The following is a 16,522-nucleotide window of genomic DNA, read 5'->3' as shown; positions in this document are numbered from 1 at the left end:
CCGCCTTTGTTCGACGAGGCCTCCGGGCGGGCAGCATCAGACGGGCGCTGCGCTCCGGCGCTGCCCGCGGCCCTTGATCATTTTCACGCCAAGCCCCGGCCGCGCCACCCTCCCTCCTGCGGGCCCCGGGCGGGTGGGAACGCACCGGCGGCTGCGGGCGCGGGGGGCCCGGGCTGGGCGTGGGAGCCCGGCCGGCGGTTTCAAAGGCGGGCAGCGGGCCGGGAGCGGCCGAGCGGACAAGGCGGGGGAAGGGAAGGCGGGGGTGTCCGGGCGGGGGGTCCCCGCTCTCTGTGCCAGCCTAACCCTGGCTGAACGGGTCGCCCCCCGCAAGTGCACAGCACAACCCTGTGCTGAGCAGCGGCTGCCCTCGGGGATACCCCTCCGATGCCCCCCGCCGCAGTACCCCCTGTCCTGCCTGGGGTGCGGGAAGGAGGATGTGCCCCGGCGAGGGGCAGGTGGGACAGTGTCACCGGTTGTCCTTCTTGCTTGTTCTCCTCAGCAGCGGGCCCGGGCTGGGGGCAGCTTTGGCCCTAGGGACAGGGGTGATACACTCACCAGCCCAGCAGGACAGTCTACTCCGTGCCTGCTGCTCAGCTGGTCATTGGCACCACATTTTGGCATTCCACCTTCCTGCTCCCGTTGCCACCTTCCTGTGCCCAATAGGTCAACCTCAGCTCCTCTGGTGAAAGAGTGCAGCTGCATCTCCATCACCTATTCGGGGTGCAGCAGATGCCCGTGCCACCTCTGTCCCTGTAAAAGGGACTGAGGTTTCTGAGTCCCATGTCCATTTGTGGGGTGCCCATCTTTACTAGGGGGAAGAGATGGGTGCCCGTGTCCAGACCTCTGTCCTTGCTAGGGGTAGGTGTCCGTGTCCTCATATCCACTGGGGTGCCCGGTGCTCCAATCTCTGTACTCCGTAGGGGGTACCCACGCCCCGCTCTCCGTCCCCATTAAGTGCAGCAGGTGCCCGTGTCCCCATCCCCATTTCGAGTCCGAGGGGTGCTCGTCCCCATTAGGGGCATGAGCGGCTCCGTGCCCGCGCTCCCCCCGGTCTTCCCGGCCGCGATGGTGCCAGCGGGGCGCGGACAATGCTGCTTCAGTGGCACATCAAAGGCGCGGGCTGCCCGCGGCTGGCACGGCGACAGGCCCGCCGCAGATGAAAGCTCCGGCCCCGCGGGCTCCCACCTCGGCCGCGGGGGCACGCTGCGCCTCTGCCCCACAGGGGACGGAGGGGCCGGGGCGGGGGACACACCACTGTACACAGGGGACCGGGCTCCCGCCCCGTCCCGGTGTCCCCGCACGGATCCCCCCACCAGTGACACGTGGGGGTCCAATCGGTCTGCTGACCGCAACCGGTGCCCACGCGGGTACTTGAGGCCGGAGTGGTGTTCGCCCCCGGCCGTACCGTGCCCCCCGCTCCCGGTGCCGGTGCCAACCCCATTAACCTAATTGGCGAGGCGCTCGGCCGCCCCGGGCGGCGGCGGCAGTGGGACCCCGGGGCCCGGGCAGATCCCAGCCCTGGCGGCGGGCAGGGGGGGACGGTGCCCCCGGGGCCCCGATTGTCCGGTAATTGGCGCGGGCAGCCGAGCCCGGCCGGCAGCGCCGCGGGGCGGGGGAGCGGGCACCGGCGGGGGCTACACCGGAGTTCCCGAGGGTGCCCTGGTCGGTATCAGGGTGTTGGCTACTGGGAGGTCGGGGACAGGGGGCGCCTGGCGATGTAGGGGCGGGTTTGGGGGTGCAGGGAGGAGTGGGGCGAATTCGGAGGACGCTAGTGGGAGGATAGTGCCAGGTACCAGAGTGGGGAGACCCCGGAAGGGCCGCAGGTTGGGGGTTTGGAGTGACTCGGGCTGGGGGGAAGTCACAGTAGGGGTGTTGAGGTGGGGCCTGGGGGGGCGGTGGAGGGGATCGCTACGGGACAGCGTTTTGGGACAGGGGCCGTGACAAGGGAGGGGGGCTGTGGGCGGGGCCAGCAAAGGGGCGTGGCCAGAGTGCGCTTGGGGTGGGGCCTCCATGGCGGGCTCACGGGGGCGTGGCCTATCAATGGGGCGGGGCTTGTCGGAGGGGCCCACTCGGGGGCGTGGCCTGAGCGGAGGGGCAGTGGGCGGGGTCGAGTCTGGGCGGGGCTACGTGTGGGCGAGACCGTATGGGGCGGGGCCCGGCGGGTCGGGACCGGGTCGGCGGGCGGGGCCGCCGGGGCCGGGGCCGGGACCAGGACCGGGCGCTTTTCGGGGTCGGCGGGGACCGAGCCGGGCCGGGCCATGGCGAGCTCGGAGCGGAGCGCGCTGCTAACGTACCGCCTGTGCGGCGGCTCGGCCGAGGAGGAGCGGGGCCGGGAGCGCGGCCGGGCCGCCGCCGCCCCCCGCAAGCTGCCCACATTCCTGGGCGTTGTGGTGCCCACGCTGCTCTCCATGTTCAGCGTCGTCCTCTTCCTGCGCCTCGGTGAGTGCCGCCCCCCGCTCCCGGCCGCGGCCCGGGGCCCCCCGAGAGTCACCAGATCTGCCTGGTACCCCCAGCCCGGCCTCCGTCTAATCCCGGGGCCCCCGCGTCTGGAGCCCCGAGCCACCCAGTCTGGGTCGCCAGTACCCTCCCAGTGCCCTCCTAAGCCTCCATCTCTGCTGCAGTCCCAGTGCTCCCGTCCAGTTCGTACCCCAGTCCCCACAGTCTGGGGCCCTCGTGCCCTTCCCCTGCCTGCTCAGTTCCGCCCCGGCCTGGGGTCCCAGTGCTGTGTGTCCCCACCTGACCCCACTAGGCTTGGGGACTTGGGTCTCAGGACCCAGGGACAGGAACCTGCAGGACAGGAACCCAGTTAGGCCGTAGGGACCTCTGTAAGGGACACAAATTCAAAACCCTGGTGTTCCTGGAGCAGGACTCCCGTGTCTTCCCAGTGCCTTCCCTAAACGACATTCCAGTGCCCTCATGTCCACCTGTCCCCTAATGCTGGGACCCGCTGCTTCCCAGGCATCCTCCAATGCCAGGCTCCAGCACCCCAGTTGTCTCCCGCATCCTACCCAGCGTCCCAAGGGGCAGAACCGTGGTATCCCCTAGCAGATACTCAGCTGCCCCTCTGTGTGCAAAGGGCACACATTGTTTTCCAGTCTGCCCCCAGTTTGGGTTATGAGTCTGTTACTGAGACCCCTGGGAGACGGGAGCAGGATGGACATGGACTGGGGCAGCTGGCAGCCTTTTGGGGGGCTCTGAAGGGTGTAGGTGCCCAGCATGGCCCGGGGCAGGCGGGGGCGGGCAATGTTTGTCGTGGTCCGGGAACGGGAAAAGCTTTTCGTTTTTCGCTTTCCGCCCACGAAAAGCCCAGGGCGGGAGTTGGCTGCGTGCCCGGGTGGCCCCGCTGGGCCATGGAGGGGGGGGGTGGGCTTTGAGACCATTTCCCTGTCAGGAGACCCCCCAGGCTGGGGGCACGGCGCTCTACTGGCATTATTCACCACTTCCCCTGCTTGGGGTCTTCATACAGGCCCCAACCCCACAGCGAGAACCGGCGTCTCCCTGCCCGCCCGGGGCTGCGTTACCCCGGGGACCGCGGGACTGTCGGGAAGGTGTCGGGTAGAGGGGAAGGAAAGCTGCCAGGAAGAGGAACTTTCCTTCTCTGTGGGGCCGAGGCTCTCCCTGTCAGCTCCCTGCTTCCCCCACACCTCACATGCTCCCCAGATCTCCTGGCTTAGCAGCCCGTTCTACTTATGCCCATAGTGCTCTTGGGGCATCCCTTTATTTCCACCAACACCCCCACCCACCCTTACATTTGGCACTCGGATGCCCTCCGGCTCTCTAGGAACCACAGCAGGTGCCCCCAAACCCAGCCTGTCGCCCCAAGGGTTGCTTGCGATGCCCGTGCCCCGGTCACCCGCCCTTGCCTCTCCCGCGGGCACATCCGCGGCTTGGCTTGTGGCTGAGATAGGGCATCGCCCACAGCCGCGGCTATCCCCTTCCTGCCCGCAGTGTCACCAGCCGGGATCGCTGCCGTCACCCCAGGCAGCGCCGGGTGTCTCTGGGCCCCCTCTCTAAGGGAACACCCACCCAACCCCCGGGAGCAGTGCCGTGGCTGGCAGGGACTCCCGGACTGCTTCCACTTCCTGCTGTTTTGTAGGCAAGCGGGGAAACAACACTGACTCCCCACTCTGGGGAACAAGGGTGGCAGCAGGGCACAGAGGTCCCAGCAGCAGAGCCCTTTCCTTGTTTGTTTGGGTTTGGGGCACACCTGGGCCAGACACAGGTGGAAGATGGAGAGACCCTGAGGGAGAGGGACACTGGCGGGTGCTGCTGTAGGTGGGAGGTGGGAGCATCCTCATCCTGGAACAGAGGGGGCTGGCAGGTCCTGGGAAGCTGTGGGCACAAGGATGGGGGTGGCTGCATGCCTCAGTGGGGTGATGTCTGTGTGGTGGCACGTCTGCATGGTGGCAGTGCCCAGGGGCTCTGTCCTGCAGGTTGAGCTGTCCATGCTCACCTAATGGGCATACTGGCCTCCTCTCCCATCCTTGGCAGGGTTTGTGGTGGGTCATGCTGGGTTGTACCAGGCCCTAGCCATGTTTGCAGTGGCATATTTCATCATTGGCATGACGGTGCTCTCTGTGTGTGCCATTGCCACCAACGGGGCACTGGATGCTGGAGGAGCCTACTGTATCCTTTGCTGTGGTGCTGCTGGGATAGGACATGTGGGACAAAGCTGAGTGACTTCCCAGTGGCTGTGCTTGGGATGCCGTGCTGGGGCTGGGACCCTGTTGGCCTGGGAGAGAGGGGTGGGAGCATCTGATGGTGGTTTGTGCTGCTGACATCTTCCCTTGACTTGAGCAAGATATGATCAGCCGTGCCTTGGGCCCAGAGTTTGGGGGCAGCATCGGGATCATGTTTTTTCTGGCCAATGTGTGTGGCAGTGCCCTCTATGTGCTGGGGCTGGTGGAGGCAGTGGTGGACAGCTTTGGGATCCCACCTGGTGAGTACCTGTGTGGGTACAGCAGATGTCCCTTACCTGAGCAGCCCTGGTGATGTGCCAGGCATGCCAAGCACCATGCCCAGCATAAGCAGCCATGGCTCGCTCACCCAGCCCTCTGGCCAGGCCCGTCATGCCTGACACAATGGTGGTAGCTCTCAGCTCCCAGTGATGCCCCCTCCGAGCCTTGCTGATCCTGACTTGTCTGCCCAGGGCAAGAAGCGGGCACAGGCGTCCATGTCCTGCCCCAGAGCTACTGGTATGAGCTGCTCTACGGCACTGTGCTGCTGGCACTCTGCCTCCTCGTGTGCCTCGTGGGTGCCTCTATCTATGCCAAGGCCACTTTCCTCATCTTCCTCATCGTCGCAGTTGTCCTGGGCACCATCCTTGTCAGCTTCTTCGCCACACGGCCCCTGAAGGTGCCCATCCGCCTGCCCAACGGCAATGGCACTGAGACCGATAATGGCTTCTTCACCGGCTTCTCCCTCAACACATTGCGAGACAACCTGCACGGTGAGGACAGGCTTCCCTCACCCTGCCTGCCATGCCCACTGGCACTGCCCCATCCCATGGGGCTTGCTGGAGGGTGGGGGCAGCTTGTGGGCACAAAGCAGGTGCTGTGGGGTGGTTTCTCCTGTAGTTTGTGTGTGGAGAATCGAGGAGAGGGCCTGTTTTGGGGCTGTGCCACGTTGGACAGCCTGTCACAGCCCCTGCCTGTGTGTCCTGCAGGTGAGTATAGGGTGGACTACACCACCGGACAGATGATGAGCTTCAGCTCCGTGTTTGCAGTGATGTTCAACGGCTGCACTGGCATCATGGCAGGCTCCAACATGTCAGGTATGGGCAGAGGAGGTGCCTGGCAGGGTGGCACTGGGAACAGGAGCTGAGGCTGGGAGAGATCAGGGGTGTGCTGTGCCTGTGGGCATTAATGCTGCCTGCTCCTGCCCACAGGGGACCTGAAGCGCCCGAGCTACTCCATCCCGCGGGGCACCATCTCTGCTGTGCTCTTCACCTACCTTGTTTACAACCTGCTGGCTTTCCTCATGTGTGCCACCTGCAACAGGTATGGCCACCTGTCTGCATGCCAGAGTGTGCTTGCTACCAAGGCATGCTGGCCGGGGCCGAGACGGATCCCAGTGTGTCTGTGTCCCTCTCCAGGATCCTCCTGCAGAAAGACTATGGCTTCTTACGTGACATCAGTATCTTCCCACCGCTGGTCACTGTGGGCATCTATGCTGCCACTCTCTCTGCAGCCATGAGCAACCTCATTGGGGCATCCCGCATCCTGTACGCTCTGGCCCGGGATGATCTCTTTGGTGAGTGCCCAGAGTGCAGTGTCACTCATTGGAGCCCACTCAGCAGGTTGTCCCTGCTGGGGACCAGTGCTGACACCAGGGAACTCCCTTCTTGGTGTGGAGGTGATGGTTTGTGGTTTGGTGTGTGCCATTTGGGTCACCTGCATGCCCTGGAATTTGCTGCCACCCCAGCACTCGGGGTGGGGATGAGACTCTTGGCTGGTGGTTGAAGCTGTGGCTGCCTGCTGGGGTGTCCCAGCCCAGCCTCTCCGCTCTGCCTTGCAGGCCGGGCACTGGCGCTGGCCAAGAAGACATCTGCCAGTGGGAACCCAGTGATGGCAGTGATCCTCTCCTGGTTGGTGGTGCAGGTGAGTTTGTCAACGATGCTTCCTTCCTGGCCTCGCTGGGTGAAGATTGGTTGTCACTTGGGCTGGATGCTGTTGGAGCCTGGCACATCCCCCTGCCCCTTACAATTCCTCCCACAGCCCCTCTGCCCTGGGTGTCCTCTGCAGTAGTACCCTTTCCTCCCTGGGGTGGGAGGTATCCCATAAATTAAGGATAAATCACAAAAAGGGAGAGGGATTCCTGTTTGTACCCTTACCTATCGTATCCCTGGAATACACCCCAAGTAGACAGGGATGGCTTGGGCATATGCCTCACATGCTGTCCCAGGGTATGCATTCACCCTGTGCTCTCTGCAGATTGTGCTCTTTTCTGGGAAACTCAACACCATCGCAAGTGTCGTGACAACCTTCTTCCTCCTGGTTTATGCCACTGTCAACCTGGCCTGTCTGGCACTAGAATGGGCCTCGGCCCCCAACTTCAGGTACCCACTGGCACAGGGGAGAGAGGCTGTGCTGAGATACTTGGCAGGCACCCATCTCTCCATTCCTCTATCTGTGATTCCCCTGCCATCCCTGGGCCTGAGATTTATTATGAGGGGGTAGGCAGACATGCTGAACACCCTTCTCCTGGGCATTAGAGGGGCAGAAACACCCCTATCCCTGGGGAGGGAGAAGGGGACATGTCCTGGAATGGCACTGGCTTGGCACAGTTCTTGTGCACTGGCACTGCTTTGCTGAGTGGGTACAGATAAATCCAGCACCACTGGGGACCACCCACCCCCTCCCCTTAGGCTTTCCAGAGGTAATTTATAGCCTGTGCCCGGCCGGCATCCCCCGGGCAGTTTGCCAAGCAGTGATGGAACCCACTTTCCATTAGCGCTAATTAAACTAACAGAGAAGGGGGAGGGAAGAAGGGGGATTCTGGGTGGGAGGAGGAGGAAAGATTTTCCAGGAAGAAGGAGTATGTGTGGCAGGCAGCCCTAGCCTGGGGTGCAGGGTGTGGGGTACTCTGGTGTGAGGCTGGGCTGGTACAGCTGCCCAAATCTGGGGTGCAGGGAATGGCTGGGGGAAGTCTGATCTCCCTCCTGGGTGATGCCCACTGCCCTCAGTGCAGGATGCTGACTCCACAGCAGGGAGAGTCTCCCAGGTAGGCAGAGGTGTCCCACAAGTAAGGCTGGGTGGCACTGCCTGGGAGTCCCTCAGAGGCCCCATTCCCAAGGGAGAACTGATGCCTGTGCCAGGCTGTGGTTTGGCCCCCATCCGCCCTGCCCAGCTGCTTCCTTGACTTGGCACGGAGTGGGGCAGGATCAGTGCCTGGGGGGAGCCTGCTGGGGTATGTAGCAACAGGCCCCTCTCCCACCCTACATCTGGTGCCTCCCCCCTCCCCTCACTGAGGTCTCTATCAAGCACAGCGGAAAAGGATTTTAATTACCTTTCAGGAAAAACAGCAATTAGAGAAAATAACAGCTTCTCGCCTCCCTGCCTCTGCCTCCCTGCACCAGAATGAGCAGGCACCGTGGCTGCTGGTGCTGCCATGCACTGCCCAATACTACTGGGGTGTGCCAGGACAGTGCCAGCCCCATGGCCATCATTGCTCTCATTGCCCAGGGCTAGCAGCAACAGGCTGCCCGGTGCCCTGGGAGATACCATCTGCCCTCCATAACCTCTCCTTCAGGCACATGGGGTGCTCGACATGCCCTGGGCTGGAACAGTGGAATCATTGGGGTGGGTGGTGTGACCCTTTGGCACAGCTCCCCTTGCTGTGCCCTCCCTACAGGCAGCATGGGCACCACAGGATAGCAGGTGTCCTCTCCTCCCTGCTGCAGGCCCACTTTCCGGTACTTCACCTGGCACACGTGCCTGCTGGGCATCGCAGGCTGCTGCGTCATGATGTTCCTCATCAGCCCTGTGTCAGCCTCAGCAAGCCTTGGCTTCCTCCTCCTCCTCCTCCTTGCCCTTCACTACCTCTCACCCAGCAGCACCTGGGGCTACATCAGCCAGGCCCTCATCTTTCATCAGGTAAGCCCCTGTCCTCCTGTTGTCCCCTTACACTGGAAAGCTGGTGTCCCCGTGGCAGCTGAGCTGTGTCCTGGGCAGATGTCCTCAAGACTGGCATCCCCAGGGGGTGGTTTGGTGAAACAAAAAGGGTTTTCTCACCTGTTTCCCTCCCCCTGCCCCCCAGGTGCGGAAGTACTTGCTGATGCTGGATGTCCGAAAGGACCATGTCAAGTTCTGGCGCCCACAGATGCTGCTGATGGTGCAGAACCCGCGAGGCAGCGCCCGCCTCATCGACTTTGTCAATGACCTCAAGAAGAGCGGCCTCTATGTCCTGGGCCATGTGGAGCTGCAGGACCTGGGTGAGGATCTGCACTGTCTCCTGTGCTCATGTCTTCTGCACTTTGCTGTGGTGCCAGGGGACTGCCCAGGCTTCTTGGACTGACACTGCTGCCCAGTTGATGGCTGGGGAATTGTCACCATTTCGGGCACATGTGTGGCACATTGGGCTTAGCTGAGTTGTGTCTGTCCTGTGCCTCCTGTGCACATACACTTACACACACATGTGCACAAGTGTCCATCCCTACATGTGCCCCTGGGGCTCCTGCATGTGTCGGTGCTGGCACATCAGGCATGTGCCAGCCAGGTTAGCGCCTGCACACACCCAGCACACACATGGGCACACACTTGGCACAGCCTTGCACACGTGTGTGCTTGTGTCTGACCTCACCTCGTGCCTGCTGCTGTGTGTCCAGGTACCTTGGGGGTGTTTGCACCCTTGTGTGTGTTGGTTTGCACATGTGTGCTCTCCCTGGCACGTGTCATGGCTGATGCACAGGCTCTGTTCCCCCTTCCCTGCTGTTGCTGTGGTGACTAATGGCCTGAAATTGGGGAGTGGGGATGGGGCTGCCTGGGGTTTTTTTTATACATTTATGTATAATTTTATATTTCTCTCTGTAAGCACCTTCATCCCCTTCTCCATTTCATGGGTGCTGGGGTGGGCATAGGGTTTTGCAGCAGGGGTGAACACCAGGGTTAGCCCCCGTATGGGATATCTGTCCCGCTGATGCTGGTTTTGCCCCCTACCCAGACATGCTGCCCTCAGACCCGCTACAGCCCCAGCAGGACTCATGGCTGAGCTTGGTGGACAAACTGAATGTCAAGGCCTTTGTCAGCCTCACCCTTGCACCCTCAGTGCGACATGGTGTCCGGCAGCTCCTCTTCACCTCTGGCCTTGGTAAGTGGTCCCTGGTCTGGGTATGGCTGAGTGCCCATCTTGCTGTGCCTGTGGGCTGAGAAGTGCCAAGGGGTTTGGAGGCACCTGGATGGTCAATGCCAGAGCCAATTTTGCTCTTGGAGGCATCTGGAGTAAGTGGTGCTGTAGGCAGGTTGGGGTTTGGAAGTATCACTCTTGGCAGTGTTGAGGGGCTTGAAGACACCTGGACGAGATATTCCAAGGGATTTGGAAGCACCCAGTGGGGGCAGTCTTGAAGCTAAGTGAGAGAGGTATTGGGTGGGCAGTGTGAAAATGAAGTCAAGCCTTGGAGCTATCTAGGTGTGATCCTGAGGAATCGGCAGGGTGAGCAATGCCAAAGTCAAGCTGTGGCTTGTTGACAAGTGCAGTGCCAGGAGGGCTGGTGGAGCCCTCTGCCTCTGCTCAGCTGGACTGGTGCTGTCTCTCTGGCAGGCGGGATGCGCCCCAACACCCTGGTGCTGGGTTTTTACGACGACGAGGCACCACAGGATGGTCTAGCCCGGCACCCCGCCTTCACCAGCGCTCGTGAGGAGGTTCCCCTGGGCTTCCCCCCACTGCGGGCACCCACCTCTCCCAAACTGCTGTCAGCCCGGGAATACGTGGGCATTGTGGCTGATGCCCTGAAGATGCTTCGCAATGTCCTGCTGGCCCGGCAGCTGGAGAGCCTGGACAAGGCCTGGGAGCTGCGGCGGGCCGCCAGCCCCCCGCCCACCATCCATGTCTGGCCCGTCAACCTGCTGCGGCCCGACAGCGCCCGCTACGCTGACACCTGCAGCCTGTTCCTGCTGCAAATGGCCTGTGTCCTCAACATGGCGCGGGCCTGGCGCCGGGCCCGCCTGCGCCTCTTCCTCTGCGTGGAGGCAGGCACCATGCCCCATGCCCAGGAGGAGAAGCTGCGCCAGCTCCTCAAGGACCTGCGCATCCAGGCCCAGATCCAGCTGGTGCCCTGGGATGCCATCACCCGCCTGCACTGGCAAACCTGCCAGGGACCCCCAGGAGGGCCAGCAGAGGAGGAGGAAGAGGAGGAAGGGGTTGTGAACTTCCCAACCAACACCACCCAAGTGTCAGACGAATATGTGTGTGCTGCCAACAAACTGGTCCTGGAGCAGAGCCCCGCACCAGCCGTGCGCTTCCTGTACTTGCCGCGGCCGCCGGCCGACACCAGCCTTTACCCTCTCTACCTGCACCAGCTGGAGCTGCTCACCCGTGGGCTGGGCCCCACCGTGCTGGTGCACGGGGTGAGTGCTGTCACCAGCACCCAGCTCTAGGTGACCCCCAGGTTCCCCCCAGCTCCCTGCACACTCCTTTGCCCAGTGCCTTCAGCAGCCTGAGCCTGGGGATGGCCCCAGTGTCTCCATCCTGGTGGGCAAAGAAGGTACCCTGCAGTGAGAGGTGGGTGCAGGGAGGGGGGTTTGATTTTCGGGGATCTCTCCTGTAGAGGATTAAAGCTGCCCTGGCAGGATCCCAGCACAGCTCTGGGGCTGGATGGGCAGCACAGTGCATTCACGGTGCCTTTTTTTGGGGTAGGGCATAGCAGGGTCCTGGGGGAGCCAAGTACTGGTGCCCCAGTTGTGTGCTGGCAGCCCCTTAGTACCCCCTCTGTACTTCCTCCCCTGCCGCAGCCCCCATCCTCTCCTCCGCCAGCTCCTCCGGGCACCCAGCCAGCAGCGGGGATTGATTAAAGGCAGCCTCGACCTTGGTGCCCCAGCTCCCCGCCATCCTCCTGCCTTTCATTAGGAAAAATTAAATGGGAAAGGGTGGGGGAGGGGAGCCTGGAGGCCTGGGCTCCCTATGTGAGGCTGGGTGGGTGGGGGAAGCAGCCGGGTGCTGGCCCTAATGGCTGCAGTGTATGGCACCCTAGATCTCGCTCAGTACCCCCAGTGCTGCTGCATGGGGCGCATCCAGATGCTCTAATCTGTAATCCCCCCACCCCTATGGGTGCTGATCATCTGGTCCTGGCAGAAATGGGAAAATAATTTGTGGTGGGGTCCTTACCCACAAACCTGGGTCTCCTGACCTGTTTCTTGGGGCATTGTTATTTCTCTACATGTATCATGACCTGCAGGGGGAAGCTGGCCTTGCCCCCTGCCTTCCTTTATTGATTAGAGGAGGGCAGGAAATTGCCTGGGTGTTGGACGATAAATCCATCGGGTGCCTGGCGGGTGGGCAGCGTGCCCAGTGCTGCCTGATGGATTGCTTCCTATTAGCCCCAGCACGGGGGGCTGCTCCGGGCCAGGCTGGGCTCCAGCAGGGGTGACAAGTGTGGCACTGCTGCCTGTGCCTGCTCTCACCAAACTTGGCACTGCTAGCTGGCAGCTTTGGTCAGGCAGAGGGCTGGAAAAATCCAGACGATTGGGTGCAGCTGGGGGTAAAAAATGGTGGAGACCCAGATTTTGCAGCGGATTGTGCCCTGGCTGGGGTGGAGGGCTGGGGCTGGCTTTGCTCCCTGCTGCAGGATCTGGGTGCCCTGGGGTGGGCACCATGCATCCCACAGGATTTATTTACAAACAGTCAGAAGCTGGCACAGGGCAGCCTGGCACCAGCGGGACCCGGAGGCCTATAATGTTAATTATCACCACGTAATTAAAAGCCCATAAAAAGCCTCACACTTCATTAAATTAAAGCTTCCCCTCACTGTGCCCATGGGCTCCAGCAGAGTTAACCTTGGCCGTGCCAGGCACCAACACCTCTGCAGCTGGGACCGGGGGCTGGGGGTGTATGGGAGCACAGGCTCAGGACCGTGCAGCCCCCCACAGCATTGTAGGGGGGTGCAGCATTGCACGTGCATGGGTACCCTGCAACACCAGTCATGTCACTCCTGGGGCACGTACCTGGGCACACCCAGGGCTGCTGTCCCAGTCAGAGATGCCCACGCATGGGCATGTGTGCCCATGGCACTGCTGCAGACACACTGTCACACACACCGTGGCATGGGCAGGGGGCTGACACGGGCACACACAGCCAGGTGTGCACATGCAGCATCGCGGGCACTGCAAAGGCAACACTGCACGCCAGCACCGCGGCTCCGGCAAACCAGCTCTGGCACGCAACGCCCACGCGGCACACACCTACACAAACAGCATTTTTCCTCATTCTCAACAGCCAGAGATGCAGACAAACAGCCACACTCACAGCCTGCACCTCCTCCGGACTCCCACCCCTTGGTGTCTGTGCCCAGGGGGAATGGGCTGTGAGAGCACCCATCTGTGCCTGCCCTCTCTGTGCCTTGATTTCCCCGAGTGCTGGGCTGTGCTGGGGTACAGCAGGGTGAATGAGAGACCCCCACAACCTCCTGCCAGCTGAGTGCTCTGGATCAGGGCTGCTATGCCAGGTGTGGGGGGGATACAAAGTGGGGAGGAGGCCCACCAGCACACGAGGAGGGGTGTGCGTACACGTTCAGTCAGGGATATGCATAAACTAGGAGTGTGTGTGCATGTGCACATGGGAGGGGGTGCTGTGCTGAGGGCTGTGCAGAGCACAAGGGGTGTCTGTATGTGCAGACATGTTGGTGTGGGTGTATATACCCACCCCTAGGTGTGACACGAAGGGGGAGCCAGGAGAGCACACACCCTTATAAACTCGGGGTGTGCAAACTGGCACACACATCTGCCCAGAACCCCAGGACTCCACTGCTAAGCGGGGCAGGGGGCTGCGGGGGTGGGTGCCCATGCCCTGGCCCTGCAGGGGTGGGCAGCCAACAGGGCCTCGGCTATTTCTTGGAAATTTTGCAGCATTCATTTCAGTGCAAATAAAAGCTGTCATTGCCGGAGAAATGATACTGATCGGGGTCTGAAAAGACAGCAAATTACCCGCCTGAAAATGCACCGCTGGAAAAAAATGCATATTAAACACACAAAAAGGCACTTTGCCATCAGCCGCACTTCCCCCGCCGCTCCAGAATAACCACACTTTACATAATTCTCCCTCTCCACCTCCGAATTAATTTCGCAGACAGAGGCAGAGGCAACCCTCTGACAATAGCGAAGGGGAGACGCGGCGGCGGCGGGGGGGAGTGGGGCTGGGGGAGTGCCTTGCTCTGGGCTGGGGGCACGGCAGTAATGGGATGCCAGGTTTGGAGCTGGGGGAAACCGAGGGGTTTTGGGGTGCGGAGGGACTGAGTTGCTCGGGAAAGGTGAGTCCATGGGTGAGGGTTGTGGGTGATGGGTGGACGTACCCAGCTGTGGGGTGGAGCACTCTCGTACTCCTGCCTTGAGTGCCGGGAATGGGGCTTCTTGAGGTGGGACTTGTGGGGTGATGCCCACCCTAAACAGGCAGGTCTTGAGCCAAATGTTTCCTGTAAGAGACAACCCCTCACTGGTGCCAGCCTCCACCAGGCATGTGGGTGCACCCAAAGTACACCACGAGGCGGTGTTGCCCACCCAGGCTGACACTCACAAAATAGCACCCCTCTAGGAAACCCCCCGGGAACCTGCCCTGTTTTACTGGGGGTGAAGGCACCATGCCCTGCACCCCATCACTGCCGAGGGAGCACAGCGGGTGCTGTGGGCCCATCGGTGATGGGGGTTCATCTGGCTGCACTGAGGGGCTGACAGAGGTGAGGGCGGGTGGCGGAGGTTGGCACTGCGCTGCTTTGCATTTTCAATGACAGACCCATGCCGGGTGCTCGGGAGAGTGGAAAAATCTTATTTGTCACCTGCTGGCGATGCGCGGAGGCTCCCGCGCCGCGGCTAATCTTGGGGAAAATGAGGATGCCGGCGGGGTAGCCCGCGGGATGGGCAGGGCGGAGTGGGGCTGGTGAGCTGGGTGCTGCCCAGGGCCTGTTTGCGATCAGAGCTCTTGGCCACGGGATGGTCGCACCCACTTGGTGATCTCTGGGTGTGTTGGCCCCATGGCACGGATCCTGCTGTTTTGTGTGTGTGGGCTGGGCAAGCGCTTGGGCATCCAGAAGCAGGTGCCTTGTCACCCAGCCCAGTCTACAAAGGGGTAAACTCTTTTCTTCCATCCCAGCTGAAGCAGCATCTGCTTGCCTCACAGTACCAGCTCCACAGGTTGGCACTGCTTGCACATCCTCTCAGGGCACTCAGTGGACTTTTTTGGGGAAAGTCAGCACTTGGAAGCGGGTGCAGACACTGCCTGATGCCCCATATTTACACACAGGTGCCCATCCCACACCCTGGCTTTTTGAGATGCCAACACCTGTGGGGCGCCGCAACACTCTGCGGCCAGCTCAGATTTATCCATTATTTTATATCCACACGCCTTTAATTTTTACAGCCCTGTTGGAGCAATACCCAGAGCTGTTAATAACACCAGGCCCTCCCCCACCCTCCATGTGCATCCATCATGCTCCAACCAAGGTACCAAGTGTGTCTCAGGCCTGGGTAAGTGCAGGCTTAGGGAGGCTGGTGTGCGGCACCCAGTCCCATGCCCCTGTCTTCCAGCCAGCACCCTCATGAGCAGCAGGCTTGGATTCCCTGTGCCCACCCATGAAGCAGCCTGACTGGGTGCCCTTGCATCCCCCTGGGGTTGGTGATACCTGTCTGGTTGGGATGCCCAAGCCTGGGGTGTCTGTCTCATGAGATTCATGATTCTCTCATGATTCTCTCATTTCATCTGCCCCATGAAAGCTGCAACACCTGAGCTCGTGTTTAGTGTGCCAGGGTACATGAGGATGGCAGTGAACGCTTGAGTGTGAGAATGTGCGTGGAAGCACAGAGTGTGTGTCTGTGCTGCTGCATGTCAGTGTGTGTGGGTGTACATGTGATGTACATGTGTGTGCCACTGCCTGTGCAGGTGATGCTGTGTCTCGCTGTTGCAGAAGGCACCGTGCCCGGGCCGTGCCCAGCACCCCAGCACGGGAAAGCGCAGCCTCAGCAGTCCCAGGCATCCAGAGCCATGCCTGGGCCAGCCCACAGTGCCCGCAGGACAAGACAGTAGGTCCCACATCACTGAGCCACCTGTGCCATGACAAGCAGGGCCCCATGCCACCACGCAGCACCCAGTATGTGCTGTCCCTCCCCAACACCCAGGAGATCCAGAGCCGCCCCTGAGCACCCAGGGATGTGCCAGCATGGGAGGGTGAGGGTAGCAGGGCACCCCTGAGCAGGACAGGCAGGACGGCCGCGGGGTGCCAGAGTACCCAGGCACTGCAGGGGGGCACCGTGGGAATTGGTGGGCTATAAATCTCCTTGCTGGGCCCCCCCGTGGCAGAGCAGCTCACGATATTTATGTTGGGGATTTATCTGCAATGCAGTTTAATATTCCCGGACCTTCCCGTGTGTGTTTGAATGCACAGCTTCCTCCTCGTGCCACCCCGTGCCACCCCCGTGCCCACCCTCTCACCCGGAGCCTTCCAGGCTCCGTCTCCTGCCCACCCACAGTCCCGTCCCCTTGCACCCACCCTGGCAGAAGGGACCGGGACAGGACGGGCCCCCCAGGTGCCCGGGCAGGGAGGGGTGTACCGCGCCGCCGGGATGCTCCTGGCACAGGTCGTCGGCCGTCCCCACCGGTGCCCCTCCTGTGTGTCCGGCTGCCGGGGGATGGGCGGCAGGGTCCCCGGACGGGAAATGCCAGGAGGACTGGCACTGCCAGCCCTGTGCCAGCCACCCCCCCCCCCCCCCCCCCCCCCCCCAAGACCCCCCCCCCCCCCCCCCGCCCCCGCCGCTCCGCCAGCCGTGGCGCGGGGCGCGGAGCGGAGCGCGCAGCCGGACGGGCGGCGCGGGGCCGGCCAGCCCCC

At 62.1% G+C, this 16,522-nt stretch overlaps 1 protein-coding gene across 1 annotated transcript; it reads left to right on the top strand.

The window, feature by feature from the left end:
- The first annotated feature begins 2,197 nt into the window (after window positions 1-2,197).
- On the top strand, window positions 2,198-12,438 carry SLC12A9 (solute carrier family 12 member 9). The gene is made up of 13 exons (XM_015637361.2): window positions 2,198-2,439; window positions 4,492-4,626; window positions 4,802-4,939; window positions 5,150-5,449; window positions 5,666-5,773; window positions 5,888-5,999; window positions 6,095-6,252; window positions 6,517-6,599; window positions 6,933-7,057; window positions 8,402-8,594; window positions 8,758-8,932; window positions 9,661-9,807; window positions 10,258-12,438. Exons 1-13 carry the CDS (start codon window positions 2,259-2,261, stop codon window positions 11,091-11,093), a joined length of 2,691 nt encoding a protein of 896 aa, XP_015492847.1. The 5' UTR covers window positions 2,198-2,258; the 3' UTR covers window positions 11,094-12,438.
- Window positions 12,439-16,522: the final 4,084 nt, after the last annotated feature.

Source organism: Parus major, chromosome 9 (genome assembly GCF_001522545.3).
Source record: "Parus major isolate Abel chromosome 9, Parus_major1.1, whole genome shotgun sequence".
Lineage (NCBI taxonomy): Eukaryota > Metazoa > Chordata > Aves > Passeriformes > Paridae > Parus > Parus major.
The sequence above is the reverse complement of the archived record's forward strand: the minus strand, read 5'-3'. Positions and strand labels throughout refer to the sequence as shown.